At 39.0% G+C, this 16,675-nt stretch overlaps 2 protein-coding genes across 2 annotated transcripts; one reads left to right on the top strand and one right to left on the bottom strand.

Moving 5' to 3' along the window:
* The first annotated feature begins 1,016 nt into the window (after positions 1-1,016).
* Positions 1,017-5,036, top strand: gtsf1 (gametocyte specific factor 1). The gene is made up of 7 exons (XM_014985620.2): positions 1,017-1,124; positions 1,510-1,623; positions 1,710-1,816; positions 2,591-2,717; positions 2,811-2,894; positions 4,268-4,325; positions 4,412-5,036. Exons 2-7 carry the CDS (start codon positions 1,542-1,544, stop codon positions 4,491-4,493), a joined length of 540 nt encoding a protein of 179 aa, XP_014841106.1. The 5' UTR covers positions 1,017-1,124; positions 1,510-1,541; the 3' UTR covers positions 4,494-5,036.
* Positions 5,037-9,170: 4,134 nt separating this feature from the next.
* nr4a1 (nuclear receptor subfamily 4, group A, member 1) lies at positions 9,171-15,595 on the bottom strand. The gene is made up of 7 exons (XM_014985638.2): positions 15,513-15,595; positions 13,845-14,625; positions 13,072-13,201; positions 12,003-12,166; positions 11,711-11,913; positions 11,419-11,597; positions 9,171-10,185 (listed from the first exon to the last, which is right to left on the bottom strand). The coding sequence occupies exons 2-7, from the start codon at positions 14,613-14,615 to the stop codon at positions 9,929-9,931; spliced, it is 1,704 nt and encodes a 567-aa protein (XP_014841124.2). The 5' UTR covers positions 14,616-14,625; positions 15,513-15,595; the 3' UTR covers positions 9,171-9,928.
* Positions 15,596-16,675: the final 1,080 nt, after the last annotated feature.

The raw sequence follows: 16,675 nt of genomic DNA, 5'->3' as shown, positions 1-16,675 counted from the left end.
ACAGTTGGTCATTTACCGTAATACACAGAAAACGAAACGCACATTATTTTACGTTTTCACTGAATGTTAGGTGGAATTTTGGGCTTTATTAACAATACATGTTTAGTTGTTAGATCATATGAAAGCTTACTCAAAATAAAAATAATAAATAATGAATGGTACAGTGGCGGTTCTAGACCAGGGTTGAATGGTGGGGCCAGCGTTTTTCTTAAAGGCACACAGAACTAAAGAATGAATCAGAAATGATATGGTAATATTTCATTGTTTATTATATGAAGTGAGCCAGATAGCCGCTTGCAGCTTCAGTTTTCAGACTCCTGATTTAGCAGATGAAAACTAGGATCCTATTTAAATATGGCTGAAACTACAATACCTTAATTTTCAATTCATTGTTGAAATAAAAGTATGAAGGTTAAGCAATTTAATTGGTCCCATTAATTATTGTTCCTGTGCCTGGCTTTCTAACCTTATGTCCAGACAGATAAAAAAAAAAAAAAGGTGTGGCAATAGCAAAAGAGAGAATTAGTTGTGCAACAACATGTTTCTGTTGAATGTAGTCTCTGCTCCATAGAAAATAAGCTGCTAGCATGTCATGTTAGTCATAAGATTGTCATACAGCAAGTCTTCAGTCAGAGGACTCTCCAGATTCGTTGGAAGACTAACTGCTACCAAGGATTCTTTCTGCCCACAGCATCACCATCTACAATTATTCTTTGAAGATTAGATGATGAGTTACAACATTTAAATTTCCCAAATGTTAGCCCGCTTTAACGTCCCTTTGACGCTGAAACGTTTTAACGTACTGTTGACGTTAAAACGGTCTAAAGTTCCGATTTCCGAGCTAAATGAAACGCAGCATTTTTTGAAATATTGCAAACTAACCGGTCTTTAAACATAATTGGTTGTTTAAAGTTGTACCGGCGTTTGTATATATTTCAGAAATTAAAAATTGGAGTTAGTGGGTGAATTTTAACTTAAACTCACATTTGCTGCACGTGCCAGGCTGATAGTCACGTGAGTAGCAGACACTATAAAGCCGGAGGAGGACACGCTCTGCCAGTTGATTTTCGTTTGAGAAGTCGAAGATTATCTTCCTCAGCGGTCTGAAGGGTTCCATTTGTGTGGTTAAGTTACAACCTTTTACTTATTTGGATAAATATAACTTGATATAAACGACATAAACGTGGTTTAACTTCGCTTATTTGTAAAATAAGAATAAAGAATAAGCTAGGGACGTTAGTGTTGAAGCTAGCTTAAAGTTAGCATATTTGGGTACTAGCCAACGTTTTCTTTTTCTTTATTTTTTTTTGTCATGAGTGTTGCTAAATCTGTCTACGTATTAGAAATGAATTTGTGACTGGCTAGCGTGAAAGAAATTAAGTGAAACATTTGGTATTCGTCGCCTTGTGCATCTCCGTGAAACTTGCATCGCAATTGGCCGAATGTTTTAGTTGAAATCTACGTCGGCTCTTTACATTTCATGCTCATATGCATTTTATTTCCTCCCAGGTTGGCCCGTCCAAAGGAAATTTGTCTTCCACATGGCCTCCATTAAATTCGGAACCAGTACTAGTCCATGCAAAGTGCCCTCTGAGGAGAGGGAAGAAGAGGTTGAAGATTATGGTAAAGTTTAAGATTTTGTACTATTTGTAACCTGCAAAATCTGCCAGTTTTCCATCTGAATCCATTTTCCATTCACTCCACTTTAGATAGCAGGGCAAACTGTGATCCAGACAAACTTCTACAGTGTCCTTTTGACAAAAACCACAAAATCCGCTCCTGCCGCTTCCCATATCACCTGATTAAGTGCAGGAAGGTGAGTTCCTGAGTTGGTAAAGGGGTGGTAAAAATCTGCACTCATGGTGTTTTGTGGGTTTAAAATAGTTTTCTACCAGAGATAAAATATTAGTATATTTTAGATTTACCAGATGAATATATTTGAATTGAATTCAGTGAATTTACACCCACTATACCAGATTGCATTTGATCCTCCTTGATCTATTGGTACCCTCATAAAAGTTGCTCCTTGATTCCATTTATGGCCTTTTTAAAAAAAAAAAAGTGATTAGTTTGTCATGGCTGCACAGTGGCAGCCATGCACTGTGCAGTTGGTAGAGCTGTTGCCTTGCAGCAACAGCTTTACCAGTGATGGACTGGGTTTGATTCCTGGCCGGGGTCTTTCTGCATGGAGTTTGCATGTTCTCTTTGTGCATGCATGGGTTCTCTCCGGTTTGTTTGTCCTGTGTCTCTATGTTGCCCTGCGACAGACTGGTGACCTGTCCAGGGTGTACCCCGCCCCTCACCCGGAACGTTAGCTGGAGATGGATGTAAGAAAATGGATGGATAGTTTGTCATTTCATAGAATGTATTATTGGGGACTCTGTGAATACAGTTGCAGGAAAAATGCAAAACATCGCTTTTTGTAGTTTTCCTAGCATCAAGGTACATAACATACAAATATCACACTGTTGGATTACATAGTGTTAATCCAGTGTCTTAAAGAAATTCCTTCTTGGATTATAGAAGTGGGTAAATCAAATGACTCTCCTGCAGCAATTGATTAGTAAATTAAAGAAATCTCTTGCCACAGAATCATCCAAAACTGGCCAGTGAACTGAAAACCTGCCCATTTAATGCTCGCCACCTGGTTCCCAAGCACGAGCTTGCTTACCACACAGAGACCTGCGAGGACAGAATATCTGTGGACACTGAAGATGGTGAGATTATTTTATTTAATATCCACCTAACAGAGCTGTTACGGTTTGTTTTCTTTTATATGGTGTAATGTACATGTGTCTTTTGTTTAACAGCTGGAAGCAGAAATGGACATGTTGGCTGGGATGTTCCAGTCAACACTTGGGTCAACCCAAACATGACTGAGGACTGGGATAAGGGTATAGTAAAATATAAAGGTTTAGAAGAGATCACACTAAATGTGTCTGGAGGAAATGTATTTAGATCAGTGTTTATCACACTTTTTTCAGACTGAGGACTACTTACCCCATTTAATAACTCACAACCTAACTTAATATAAAACCTAGAATTAAAATATTACACTCTTAACTCACTTATTGTCTTTATCCATCCTAAAGAGGAGGTGGTGCCGTTTTGGGCTGCCCAGTGGTGCAGTTGGTAATGTTGCCTTGAAGCAAGATGGTCTTTCTGCAAGGACTTTGCATGTTCTCCCTGTGCTTGCGTGCATTCTCTCTGGGTACTCTGGGTTCCTCCCACAGTCCAAAACATGGTTGTCGGGTTAATTTATTTCTCTAAATCCTCCTTGGGTGTGCATGATTGTTTGTCCTGTTCGTCTGTTACCCTGTGATGGACTGGCAGTCTGTTCAGGGTGTACCCTCCCCGTTGACTGCTGGAGATGGGCACCAGCACCTCTCACGGCCCCAGTAGCTATAAGCATGTATGATCATGGATGGGTATTGTTTTGTTAATGTGACTGGCCACAACAAAACCATGAACTATTGCTCAGGCCATTTTGGGTTATTTACAGATTCTGAAAGGGTTGATTCTAAGCTTTCCAATTATGCCAAGCACTTAGAAATAAAAAAGTGGTTTATGTATTGTGTGCATTAGTAACTTTTTGAGGCCATTTGTAACTTAGAAGCATGATGAACTTGAGTTGCTTTGGCAAAAACAGAAATCCTCTTCTCCACATTAAAGTACTCACCTATTTCTATCAATTGTATGTATTGTGTATTTGCCAGTTAAATATTTTTTAATTAAATAAAAAAAAATGGCAGCAATATTTTTTTAATGAAGCTGAGGTCACTCAAAGCTTTTCTTTTGAGTGACCTGTTCTTAAGCAACTTGCTTTTTTTTTTGTAAATACAAAACTTTGGCAAGCTAATTGTATGCAACACATTTTTAGCTCATTTCACAGTAAATAAACTTCTGTTTATTTGCATACCTCTAAGGGGCGCCTGTGGACCACAGTTTGAGAAAAGGGTTGATTAGATCAGTGTTCCCAACCCTGGTCCTCGAGGCACACTGACCTGCATGTTTTAGATGTTCCCCTGCTTCAACACACCCCTTTCAGATGATTGCAATTCAGCAAAACCCTGTTAATCAACCATTAATTGAAATCATGTGTGCTGAAGCAGGGGAACATCTAAAACATGCAGGTTGGTGTGTCTTGAGGACCAGTGTTGGGGAAACACTGGATTAGTTGAAGCTTCTCCCATATTGCCATGCATTTTATAATTCTCTGGATAAACTATTGCTCTGATGTATAATGGTAGCAAATTGTCTCTTGCAGAGGCAGATAATGTTCAAACTCCATTTGTGTGGGGTGTAAGCTCCAAGTTGAACCAAATGTAAGTGGTGGTCTTTACCTCAGCATTTTCTGTGCATATATTCCTTCATATTGACTTGTCTTTTCTTTTTTTTATTCTTTCTGCAGACTGGCTGCCAGACCCAGTAACAATCTTGGCCCTAATTTTAGAGCTCCCAGTACGCTGCCATGGCCCAATTATGAGTTGTGAGCTCTTACGCTGTTCCTATGCATGGAGTTTTTTTTTCTTTTTTTTTTTTTTGCATGTTTAGATCAGTTTGAATGTTGATAAACTATCTGAAACCTCTCATGGCTTGTAGTTGTGTGGATCTCATTTAGTGTAGAGGATGTTTTTACAAATGTAACCTGTAATTGAGCAATCCTTTTTTTCATAAGTCTTATTGTTTTTAATGTTGTGACTTTGCTGTGTTAGATTTTTGGAGTAAAAGTTTCCTTTGTTAAATAATTGTGTGGTTTAGTTATCTTTAAATGTGCTAACTTTTTTTGTAGCACTAAAAAAGTTGCACCACATGTAAAATCTTTTAATAGAAGTTCCCATAATCTTATCTGGAGCACAGTAGTTAAGGATTGTTACTTGAATATGGTAATTTAAGCAGCAGTTTACCCCCCATTATGGGTTAAGATGGGGCTAGTTTGAGATGTAGACTGAGGTTTACTTTAGGATTGCAGCATAGGCTCAGTAGTTAAGTCTTTTTTCTCCACTGATAATTGAATAAATTTCTGAGCATTTGAAGTCGGCGCTAAAGTGTCTTTATTGATGCAAACATACATGTCATGTCTATTTAAAAGTTCAACATAATTTTAATGCTATTAACACAATATTTACTATAGGAAACATTTTTCTCCATTAAATGAAAGATGATGCACTCAATTGTTGACTTTCTATAACTTCCAATGTGAAGTTTGATCTTTCTTGGTGTTAAGTGGTTTTGCATGCAAGTGACTATAGTAAGCATGATCTGACACTTGAGTCTGCTTCAGTTGCTTAAACTAAAAATTAAGGTAACTATAGGCAGAAACCAGTTTTCTTTTTTTAATATAAATTCTAGCCTTGCTTCAGCATAAAGATGGTACTGTTACATCAAGGGGAAAAATTTATTTAAAACAATTAAATTGCCCTGAAATGACAAACTTTAGAAATCACAGAGAGACTGTAGTTTGAAAACTGTGTTTTTGTTTATAAGTTTAAAAGCATGACCTTTCCCTATATATAATGGGTACATTGTGTAGTTTTTCATGAGGATACATTTTGGTTTAAATTGGTAACCAACATTTGTCACACAAAGTGAACGGCTGTATTAATCACAGTAACATTTGATTTGAATTATAAAAGGATGGGTAAAATAAACATGAATATGGAACCTGATCTACAAAATAAAAAAAATAGCAGGATTATCAAAAATATTTCACTTTACAGAAAATCCAAATTTGGAAGCAGAGCCAAACATTGGCCACTAGATGGCGCCTGTAGCCGCAACGCTTTCCTCAGTGAGGACAGCTGACCATGAATGACCTGAGGAAGAGAAGTGTGTGGGCTGCCAGCCAGCTCCTTCCAGTCATATTTAAGTGGCATTATAGATTTCATTTTATGGCTGTTTTAGTTGTACTTAATAATAGAAGTGCTGAGCACGCCGCTGCCTAAGAGATCAGTATATAGGACTCATTTCAGGTGTTTTTTTCCCTTTTTGTACTGTATTTCCTGTCTCAATCCTGATGCAGTGTTCTCTGAAATCACTGAGGAGTAATGAAGCAATATTGATTTAAAAAGCCATCTCCCTTTGGTTGGAAATCTAAAGTGAAATCCATATTTATTCTCCAAGCAATCTGAAATCTAAAAGCCTTTTATATTCTGCCTCAGATTAACAGCCTGCTAAAAGACAGATGTTACCAAGAAATCCCAAATTAACACTTGCAGTCATGAGAGAAAGTTAAAGGGAGGATTATGAAGTAAAGTCGACTTTTTTTTACTTTATCATGTTATGATGTTCCCTCATGAACATCATAACTCAAAATTAAAGTAAAAACATCATACAGTCACCAATTTGAGAACTCAGTACAAAAATGCAACTGATCAATGTTCCTGTGATTATGTGTTGAAAGCAACTCTAAACAAGCGGGTTGTAGCCTTGATTTAAATGAGCTCAGTGTTTCAGCTGTTTTGCAGTTTTCTGGAAGTTTGTTCCACATTATCCATCTTTACTGTCACAACAAGGCGACAGTTGTAACAAATATGGGGAAAAAAAACAAAACATTTTTGTTAGCTCTAAGTCATGTTTTTGGACCGTGGGGCGAAGCTGGAGTACCTGGAGAGAACATGCATTAGGAGACTCCATGCAGAGAGTGAACCAAACCCAGAACCTTGATTTTGCAAGGCAACAACACTGCTAACTGCACCACTGTGCAGCGCACAACAGACAATGACACACATTTGAATCAGTCACAGTGTGTGCTTACACATTCGTGTCTACTGTTAAGGAATTGGGGTCATTTTGACATGTGATTTGACTGAGCCACCGGCCTTACCTCCGGATCAAATGGCGCGGTCAACCATGCTCAAGTCGCACTGCTGGATCGACTTGGCTATGAAACCTGCCACTTGGCCTTTATAAGAGCCTTCCAGGCATGTTTTTGAAAGGCATATATGTCCAACGATCTCACTTTGTGAATTGACACTCACTCAGTTCTTTTAATCTGAGAGTCCAGCACAATGTGCGAGGAACAGTAATGTTCTTGGGAACTTCCTGCCCTGTGAGTCTGCCCAAAGCTTAAGATCTTCTATTATTGTCTGCGTTCCTAACGAGGCACGTTCACATTGCTCTCGCTTTACAGAGTTACAGCAGAGGCATGGTGCTGGCTCGATCACGAGGGAGCTGCTGTCCGCGCTATCTTTATCAGTGTACCATCACAGGGAGGCTGTGTAATCACAGTGATGCTGACTATCCAGTTTCTCTTGTTGCATAAGCTCTACATGGCTACAAGGTTATGAAAGCATCCAAATTTTATATTACATTACTGCACCAGACTGGATTTGGGAGACTTTAACCTGGAAAAACCTTGAGATTAGTGCATTACAGAACATCATACATACATGCGTGTGAGACTTTGTTGGTATTCGGCTAATGTAAAAATAAATAAATGAATAAATTTGCAATGCAATTGCCGCATTTCCATTCAATAAGAAATACAATTAAAAGTCACGTGAATAAGTTTGTTCTTGCAATAAATCATTAAAAACATCATCCGCCTACCACTTCCTGTTGTCTTTTTCGCCAGTTGTAACATCCAGTTGTTCATCACATCAATTGTGTGATGCGAAAAATGTTTCCATTGAAATACACTCATTTTGATAGAGCCAATAAACCACCTCACGGTATTGCAAAAATGTAAATTTCCTTTTCCAAAATTGTCGTGTTTCCATTAAGCAAACTTTACTTTGCAAAATTAAATGCAGCTGTTGTCACTGTAGATCGGAATGGGTAGAACTGGTTTCAGACACCTGGCCTAAACGGCTTCCTCCCATTGAAGTGGATTTCTCTAGTAGAATTTCAACTGGACCAATCAGCAAACAGAAGAAAGAGCTGTGAACGATGATTTTCTGCCTGTAGTTTTAGCAATGGCAGCGGAGGAAGTGAGCTAAGCCAATCAGTCATGCTTCCAAATATTGAATTAACATTAACAGCCATCTTGTTTGGCTCAGTAGTGGGGGTTGTTTGTTGTGCACCCACTGTCCGGTCAGCTTTATAGAGGTGAATTGTCATATTACATACGGCCAAAAGTTCACAATTTGGTCAAATTCAAACCTTAACAGGGTTCATGCCTCCAGAAAGCAATCGTTTTTCAGTAGCTGAGGATCAAGACCTTCGGTATGAAGCGAAGCATAGAACATAACAGCTAGACTGTAGCCGTTTTTCCACTGATCATAAAATTGATCACAAAAATAAATATGCTTAATGGAAATACATCAGTTCTGAAAAACTGGTTAGTTATTTTGGGTAGGATGCAGCAGTTTTTCAAAATTTGTGTATTTTGTAAAACGATAATGGAAACTTTATTTTTTACTCCACACGATCCGCACTTGTCTGTTTGGTAACACTTTATTTGAAGTGGGGTGCATAAGACTGACATGGCACTGCCGTTACAACTGTCATGAACATTGAGTCTTCATGAATGTTTGACTGTTATTAAGTGTCATTTGGTAAATAATGGCACATTTAAAGTAAAGTTCTATTAAAACGCTCATTAAAAGTGTTAACTTTGCATGAAAGCTGTCATTATTTACTGACTAACACTTCTGGTAAATAACACACCTTCAAATAGAGTTATCAATAATGTGAGACGTATTTACGTGAATACCTGTTCAAGGATTCCTCAGTTAGGCATAAAAAAAACCCAGGTATGTTTTCAATGATGGACTAACATTATAAAAAGATTAAAAAAAAAATAATAATAAAAAAGCTGATTTTGCAAAATGCCTTTTCCCTTTTTTAAGCTGTACTCCATGTCCTGCTTTATTTTCCATCTTTGCTCCAAACTGGCTCATTACCGCTAATCACCGATGATCTAATTCTTCCCGGTTGACTGTTTTAAAGAGTCATCGTTTCCTTCAAGGACCTTGCTACTACAACCACTGAGAGGTGTGCATTTTTGTGGTGCCACACGTTTTCTTATAAAATAATTGTGTAACGTAACGATGGAGCAGTCTGGGTTATTTGAGACAAGACATTGAGGTCCATTGCTTTCTAAAAGGAGACCAGTACATAACTGGGTGGGGGTACACTGAGGTCGCCCTCTGGGAGCTAAAAGAGGAGTCTGTACTTGACCAGGTTTACAAGCTGTGAGCACAATCACGTCTTCAAACCTCATGAAATGTGGTGAAGATGACCATTTAATGTAAGATATTATATTTTGCATTTATTTCAATTTTAGCAATGAAGTTTCACAGTTACATGTAAAAAAAAAACAAAAAAAACAAGCCCACAACAAAATCTCTCTGTACACTGGGACATTATTTATGTCAAAACAGCTGCGTGTTTAATACAGATTCAAAAACACAAAGGAAATCAGTGTGTAAGACTGTATTTTTAAAAAAATACACAGTATATTAGCTGCTCAATGCTGATTCATGATACATGAATAGTTTTGTAAATTTTAGCTACAAAAAACATCACCAAAACATTGTGGTGGCATTAAATATAAAGTGTAATCGAGCTTTAAGAGACTTCTTTTTCAAATGTTGAGAATTATGAAGTCTGTCTGGATCACAAGTAGGTTTTGTAAAATAATTTGAATGTTTAAACAGAAGTTTAGTAACTATTTCCAAGTTTCAGACCTTCTGCTGCATAGAGAATGTTTGTGCTCACATTATAGATGACTGGACATGTTTGCTGCTGTTGTCTCATTCAGAAGAGACTCCATTCATGGGTGTAAACAGTCTGAATGGACCTTTCTACTTCCACCTTCAATCTACAGCTTTCTAAAACCAACATACCCATATTGTACTGGATCCAGGTCCTGCGTGTACAAGCACTAAGAAGTAGCACCAAACTGTAACACCTCTTCGTTTCTTGCCATTTCACCTGAAGAGTGTGAACAAGATGAAGATGTCTTTTTTTTCCCCCAAACATTTTAAAACAATAGCGTGTCCATGAAGATCTTTTCCACAATCGGAGGTTGGGGAACGAGGTCTGACAGTTTCAGGTAGAAGATACGCTGACGGCCTTGCGTGCTCAAAGTCCTGAGGTCAGGCAGCTTCCCAAGAAGTCGGGATAAGTAATTGGGCGGCAAGGACTCGGAGCCGCAGCCAGACATGTGGTTTTTAAGGCAGCTGATGAGCTGGTTCTGAAAATCCTCCACACGTTTGGGCTCCTTCAGACCATAACGGTCTGCAATTAGAAACAGAGAATAAACATGCTGAGATTTGTCTTTCACACGTTTACAAACACAACATAACAGCACAATTTATATTTAGCAGAATATCTAAAACCCTTGAACTTTTTCACATTTTGTCATGCTACAGCCACCAACTTCAGTTTATTTAAATAGGAGTTTAGGTGGAGAGTGTGCAACATTTGTGTTCTGATGCTTGGCATCCGCATCCGAACCTCGTCAGAGTTCACTTCAACCAAACCAAGACCTAAGTTTGTAGACGGACTCGAGTTTTTGGTCCTTTGATTGTGCATTCCCCGAACAAACCAGTATGTTTAGGGCTAGTGTCCTGTTTGAAGGTAAACCTTTAAGTCTTTGGCAGCCTCTAACAGGTTTTTTTCAGAGTTGTCGTATATTAAGCTCCATCTATTCATAATGTCTAGATTTCATTGTCAACCACAACCACCACATTTCACCGTGGGATGGACTGACGTGGTCATGATGAAGTGCTGCGTAAATTTTCCATCCCACACAGTTAACTTGTAAGACCAGAACAGTTTCTTCCACGTGTTTAATGTGACTTGCTATGGCTTATTTTTAAAAACCACCGTCGGCCTGTTGGCTGCTTCTCTGATTGATGCAATTCTTCGCCAAACTGTTGGTGTATATAGAAACCTTGAACTGGAAGGCTTGCAGTTGGCCATATTCTACAATGTTTCAGAGATACTGTTTTATAACCAAACCCTACTTTAAACATCTCCACACCTTCCTTTACTTGTCTGCTGTGTGTCTTGGTATATGTGAAAATATTTGTCCTCTTATGTTCTCCGACAAACTCCAAAACTGTATTTATGAGGTGAGATTGGTAAACGTTGATGATTTGATGGATGTAAAAATGTAGAAAATATTGCGCAATGTTTCTTCCGCTTCACAACATAAAATCCCACAAAAATTGGTGACTGTAACCTGATAAAGTGCACAAAAAGTTCAGTGAGTGTGTGAACTTTTGCAAGACACTGTGTTGCACAGCTCATTGAGTCTACATGTCACCCTTCACTCTGACAGGCTGTGACATATGACATTTTGTCATAAACGAGCTTGTGTTACTCTTCCCTACACACCTGTTCTTCCAGTCTTATGTTGCATGAATACAATAAAACCTAAAGGAGATTTGCTGTGTGTATTCTTGCCTCGGCTGTCAAGGCGCAGTGGTATTTAAACTGAAATGGAGATCTGGATGTTAATCTTACCAGTGATTATGACCAAGGCTGTGAGGCAGGTGAAGGACTCCTCGTCTAACTTCATGCAGTGAAGACTTTGAGAAAACTCCAGGATGGAGTCGATCCACTCCCCGAAGCTTCGAACACACTGCGTTTTGTGAAGTACGGTGCCGTCGCAGAAGATGAGTTCACCCGTTTCAGGGTTTGACCTTCAAAACGATAAAAAAACACCAAAGTTTAGCTTAGAGTTTTTCTTTTAATGTCTTAAAGTAAACTTAATGTCTAAATGTTCCAAACACGAATGATCGGAAGTTGTAGTTACCGATGAGCAAGACGCAGAATGAAGAGTTCAATGAAAGCACATTCCAGCAGAAGTTCCTGATCCTCAAGACAGAAGCTGGAGAAACCAGGGATGTCCTTCGCCCATTTCCTGATGGCCTCGAAAGACGCTGTGAGGAGGTCGTAAAAGTGCTTGACGTTACTGACGTCTTCCTTCTGGTCCGTGCTGAATTTCTGCTCAACATACTACAAGAGAAATACAAAAAAACAGATGTTAGGTCACAGGCTTCAGTCAAACTGCAACTCAAAAATGTGGAAAGGCTGTATTTATTCACCTTAGAGTAATCTAGAGCGCCGATGCTGGGGTTTGACTCCGTTTGGGCCCGAACGAGGGAAGCAATCATGCTTACTGGGGATACTGGTGCAGGCATGTCCTGAACCACTTTAGGCTTTGAAGGTAGACGACCTCTGCGGCCTTTCAGGCTGTCTGTTCTCACAACTGTAAGGAAGAAAAAACATTCAAGTTCAATTTGTTTCTACAGTTACAAAGCTGACAGCATGCAAAATAAAGTTTTTGTTATGCTTTAGGGTAACTACTTGAAATTATGGCACTTGAAGATGCACTAAAAGTTAACATGCTTTAAAATAAAGGTTGAAGAACACTTCCTAAGATTTGTGCAAGGTTTTTTTATGTGACATGTGGTGATAGTATTGTCAAAAGTGGCAAAATATCCCTGAAATCTAATTTGAGGAGTTAAAATAAGCAAAATATATTTAAATATTTAAATGCATGATGCAAATGCACTAAACAAATGTCTTAATTACATGAAGTTTTTGCTTTAACGCAGCAAAGAGTGATTTATTTCAGCAGAGAATGAGTCAGAATTAAATCAGGCTGCAACAGGGTTTCAACTTATAACCAATTAATTTGGACATAATAAGGAGCCACTGCAGATTGGTAAGTAAAATACTATTAACACTGCAAAAGCACAAAATCTTACCAAGTCTTTTGGTCTAATTTCTAGTGTAAATATAGCCGTAGAAGTTTAACAGCTTGTTTTAAGTCAGGAATCAGGAATATTTCACTTATAACAAGAAATTAAGTGCCAGTGGAACTAGTCCTTTCTTATCAATATTAAGGTACTATTTACTATTTGTAAGTTAGTTTTGTCAGTGAAGTTGCAGGTTTAACTTGGTAATTAGTAGCAGAATAATTAAGTTAAGCCTTCAGAGTGAGCACCGATGTTTTTAAAGAACAGGAAGAAACTCATGGTAGAGTTAGGAGAACTCGGACGCTTTCACGATAATTCAAAGAGGAAATCTTTATATGCAACATCTGGCAGCAGTTTCCTCTTCAGAGAAATAGTAAATAATTTATCTGCAGTCATGCCCGGGTTGACTCACCTTCCTTCACCATCCCCACAGCCAGGCACTTCTGGAAGCGGCAGAACTGGCACCGATTGCGCCTCCTCTTGTCCACAGGACAGTCTTTGTTGGCATTGCAAACGTATCTGGAGTTTTTCTGCACTGTTCGCTGCAAAACAAGACACAGAAGACTTATTATAGTTAACTAAAACCAACAAAATAACAAAAACTGAAATAAATAGATATGGTAATGAGGAAAAACTACAACTAAATGAACTATAGAACTGACTAAAACATACTGAAGACATATATAAAATATCCTTAATTTTTGTGTTTATTAATCTATTTTTTAGCCTTTTGAGCTGTTGTGAAATTGTTTTTCATTCCTCACAAGTAGTTTAAATCAGCTGTTGTTGGTAAATTACGGTGCTCCATAATCCACTCGGCGGAACTGATGCTAGTCCGCAAAATGGCGACAAAATTGCTCAACAACAGTTGAATAAATTTTGTTTGAAAATGATCTCTTCTGCTGAATAATCATTACCGATTCATGCACACATAATCAGAACATTTTGAAATTTTGAATCCTGCAACTAAAAATTAACCAAGGTATGAAAAACCTGAAACTAATTCATAAAAACTCAAAGTAGCATAAAGCTTGCAAAGCCACTCTAAAAACTGAGATAAACATACAAAAGGTCACAACAATAACCCAGAACTATCACAACCCTGGTGTGAACGTCACCAACTTCACAGTGGCACAGAAATGTTTTTCTTTATAAGAGCAGTTTCTATATTTATCAGCCGTTTACCTTGAAAAAGCCTTTACATCCCTCACAGGTGCGCACGCCGTAGTGCTGACAGGAAGCATGGTCTCCACACACAGCGCAGTCGCCCTCATTTCCACGCTTCAGTTTGGGCGATAAACTGGCGTCCAGCTGCTCGGTGCCATGAAGGCCGAACCCCGGCTCCCTCACCGCAGTCGGGAAGGTCAGTCCAGATTGAAGAGGGTGAGCCAAAGCATAAAGTTCCTGGTCTTGCAGAAGCGACGTCCCAAAATGAGGCACGTCCTCCACGGGCACGGAGCCGAATGGAAATAAAGTGGATGCGTTTGGTCCTGAGATGTCCTTGGCCATCCAACATTCTGGACTGGCCGAATATGTCCCAAAAACTGAATCCCAGTTGGAGGCCGGCTGGCTCTGAAATCCGGGCGTCGAAGGGGACGAAGCTGTGGCAGGGCTGCCGTAATAATCCGACCCACTGGGGGACATGGCCTCCCCTGGATAGTTCAGCATAAGCGGCCCTGGGTAGCAGCCGTAGATTTGTAGATCCTCCATGTTGTACTGTCCCTCCTGGTGCGAGGGAGACGTGACTGCTGGGGCTGTAGTGAACTGGCAGGAATAAGCTTCGTAGTCCTCGGCAGGCGCATGCAGCACCGGAGCGGTACTCGGCAGGGAAGAGGCGGAAAGGTGCTGCGGGCTGCTCATGTCCAGCCAAGAGGTGATGTCTGCACCCTGAGACTCCAAGCTGCTCATGCTGTTCTCATAGAGTTGAGATCCGTGCTGGGGATGTATGCAAGTCATGGCTGAAAAACTGTAAAACATTTCAAAAACTGTTAATGAAGTAAAAAATATTCAGCCCTTAAACTTAGGGCTGGGAAATAGATCAATAATAATATATGTCAGATAGACAGGTGACCAATATCAATAGATAATACCTCCGCACAGCATTCTGGGGAATGTAGGCAGAGGAAAGCCCTCTCACAGCCAGCTAAGCTAGGTGGCTAGCATCAACTCACTCTTTGGTTACTTAGCAACAACTTACTGAGTAACTTGCGCAGCAGCAGTTTAAGGTTTGGCAGCATTTCAGATATGTAAAACAGAAAAACCTAATCAATAATAATGATCCAAGATCTCATTTACAAGAGAAACTTCTTTTGATAAAGTAAGAAACATTTTTCAAATTTGCGCAATTTTTTTTTCCAAGTCCTCAGAGTTTACACACAAGTTAATACAATAATCAGAGGGGAATTTTATGCCAAATATAACTTTAAACTCATTCAATAACCTTCCTTCTTTTGTGTTAATACAGGTAATTTATTAAACTAAACACATTGTCTGCTTTGTGACCCTCTGAGTTTGTTGGCATCAATAAATCACAAAGTTTAGAGCTGCTCACAGTGTCACTTATTACTTCGTAGTAAATTTAGAAACCGCTGCAAAGTGCAGAGAGATTGCGTTTAAAGACTGAGCCAACACATGAACACGCCAAGTTTGTTCAACACAAACTTTATTCTATGGATAATTAACGCAAACGAAGCAATATATATCTCAATAAAACTCTAAAACACGCTGCTTTCCGTCCTGAGTCGACAGAACCCGCCGAAACAAAACAGAAAGAAAAACTCATTCCCTACGTGTCAATGTTTTTATTATTATTATTATTATTATTATTATTACAAATTTGAAGCCTTTTCTTACCTGTCTGAGGGTTCAAAACCGTCTACAAGCGACCATGTGTCATCTCCAGCGTTTCCCAGCTGAGCGGCAGTCCCTGCGCCCCGCTCCGCGCTGCGCTTTATACTTTAGTTCAATGTCTCCATGACGCCACTGAGAGGTTTCCACGCGAGTGTGCGCGGTGGGCGGGGAGGTTTCCAACCCGCAGCCAATCACGAGAGCCCGCTCCACAGAATAACTGTCTGATGACGCACTACGGGATTCCGTTGACGCGCATTCAGCGAAGAACCGCAGCATTGTCCTCCAGAGTGAGACCCAGACACAGATACAGCCCACTAAATCTGAATTAAAGCGTTTCCCGCAGCAGGTAGATCCTGGCAGCCGCAACACACCGAGCTAAACTTTACTTTTTCTTTCATTGTTTTATGTTGTGGTACTCCTGAATAGGAAACAGAAGAGAGAGAAATGATTGCATCTTTCAGAAACAGGAAATACTCGGTATTTTTAGGCTGTTCTTAGAGGGTTTTCAGGAAGAAATACTTTGAAAAAAGGATGCGCATGTGATTAAATCCAAAATATTTCCTATTTCTCTGTGGTTAGAAATGTATCGCTGCTTTTACTTTTTTTTTCTTTTGTTGCTGCGATGGAATAGTTCGCCAAATGAGATTACACACTGCAAAAACATGAAATTTTACCAAGTGTAGTTATTGTGCAAATATCTTAGCACACTAGAAGTAAGACAAAACTAATTTAGTAACTTTGCAGCAAGATGTAATAGAAGTAAATAATTATTTAGCATTGATGAAAAAGTACTGGCACATTATTTCACTTGTAACATGGGAAAGATGTCTTGAGGAGTAATTTCTAATTTACTAGCATCTTTTCAGTAAGACATAAGAGCTTGTTTTGAGTAAATAATTTCTTAATATTGATGAAAAAGTCCTAGCTCCACTGTCAGATTATTTCCTTTTTCACATGGCTTTTTTCCTGTTTTATAAGTAAAATTATCTGCTGGTGGAACTTGTACTTTTTCATAAATTTTAAAGAATTATTGACTTAAAACAAGCTAGTATATCTTGCTGAGTTTTGTCTTAATTCAAGTGTAGATATTTGCTCTAGAGTAAAATTACTTGGTAAGATTGCAGTCCATGTTCTAGTTACAAAATGTTTCCACTTTTGGCACTTAT

The sequence above is a fragment of the Poecilia mexicana genome, unplaced genomic scaffold, assembly GCF_051168715.1.
Source record: "Poecilia mexicana isolate PSO_F unplaced genomic scaffold, ASM5116871v1 scaffold_7, whole genome shotgun sequence".
Lineage (NCBI taxonomy): Eukaryota > Metazoa > Chordata > Actinopteri > Cyprinodontiformes > Poeciliidae > Poecilia > Poecilia mexicana.
This window is presented reverse-complemented; position numbering and strand designations above follow the sequence as displayed.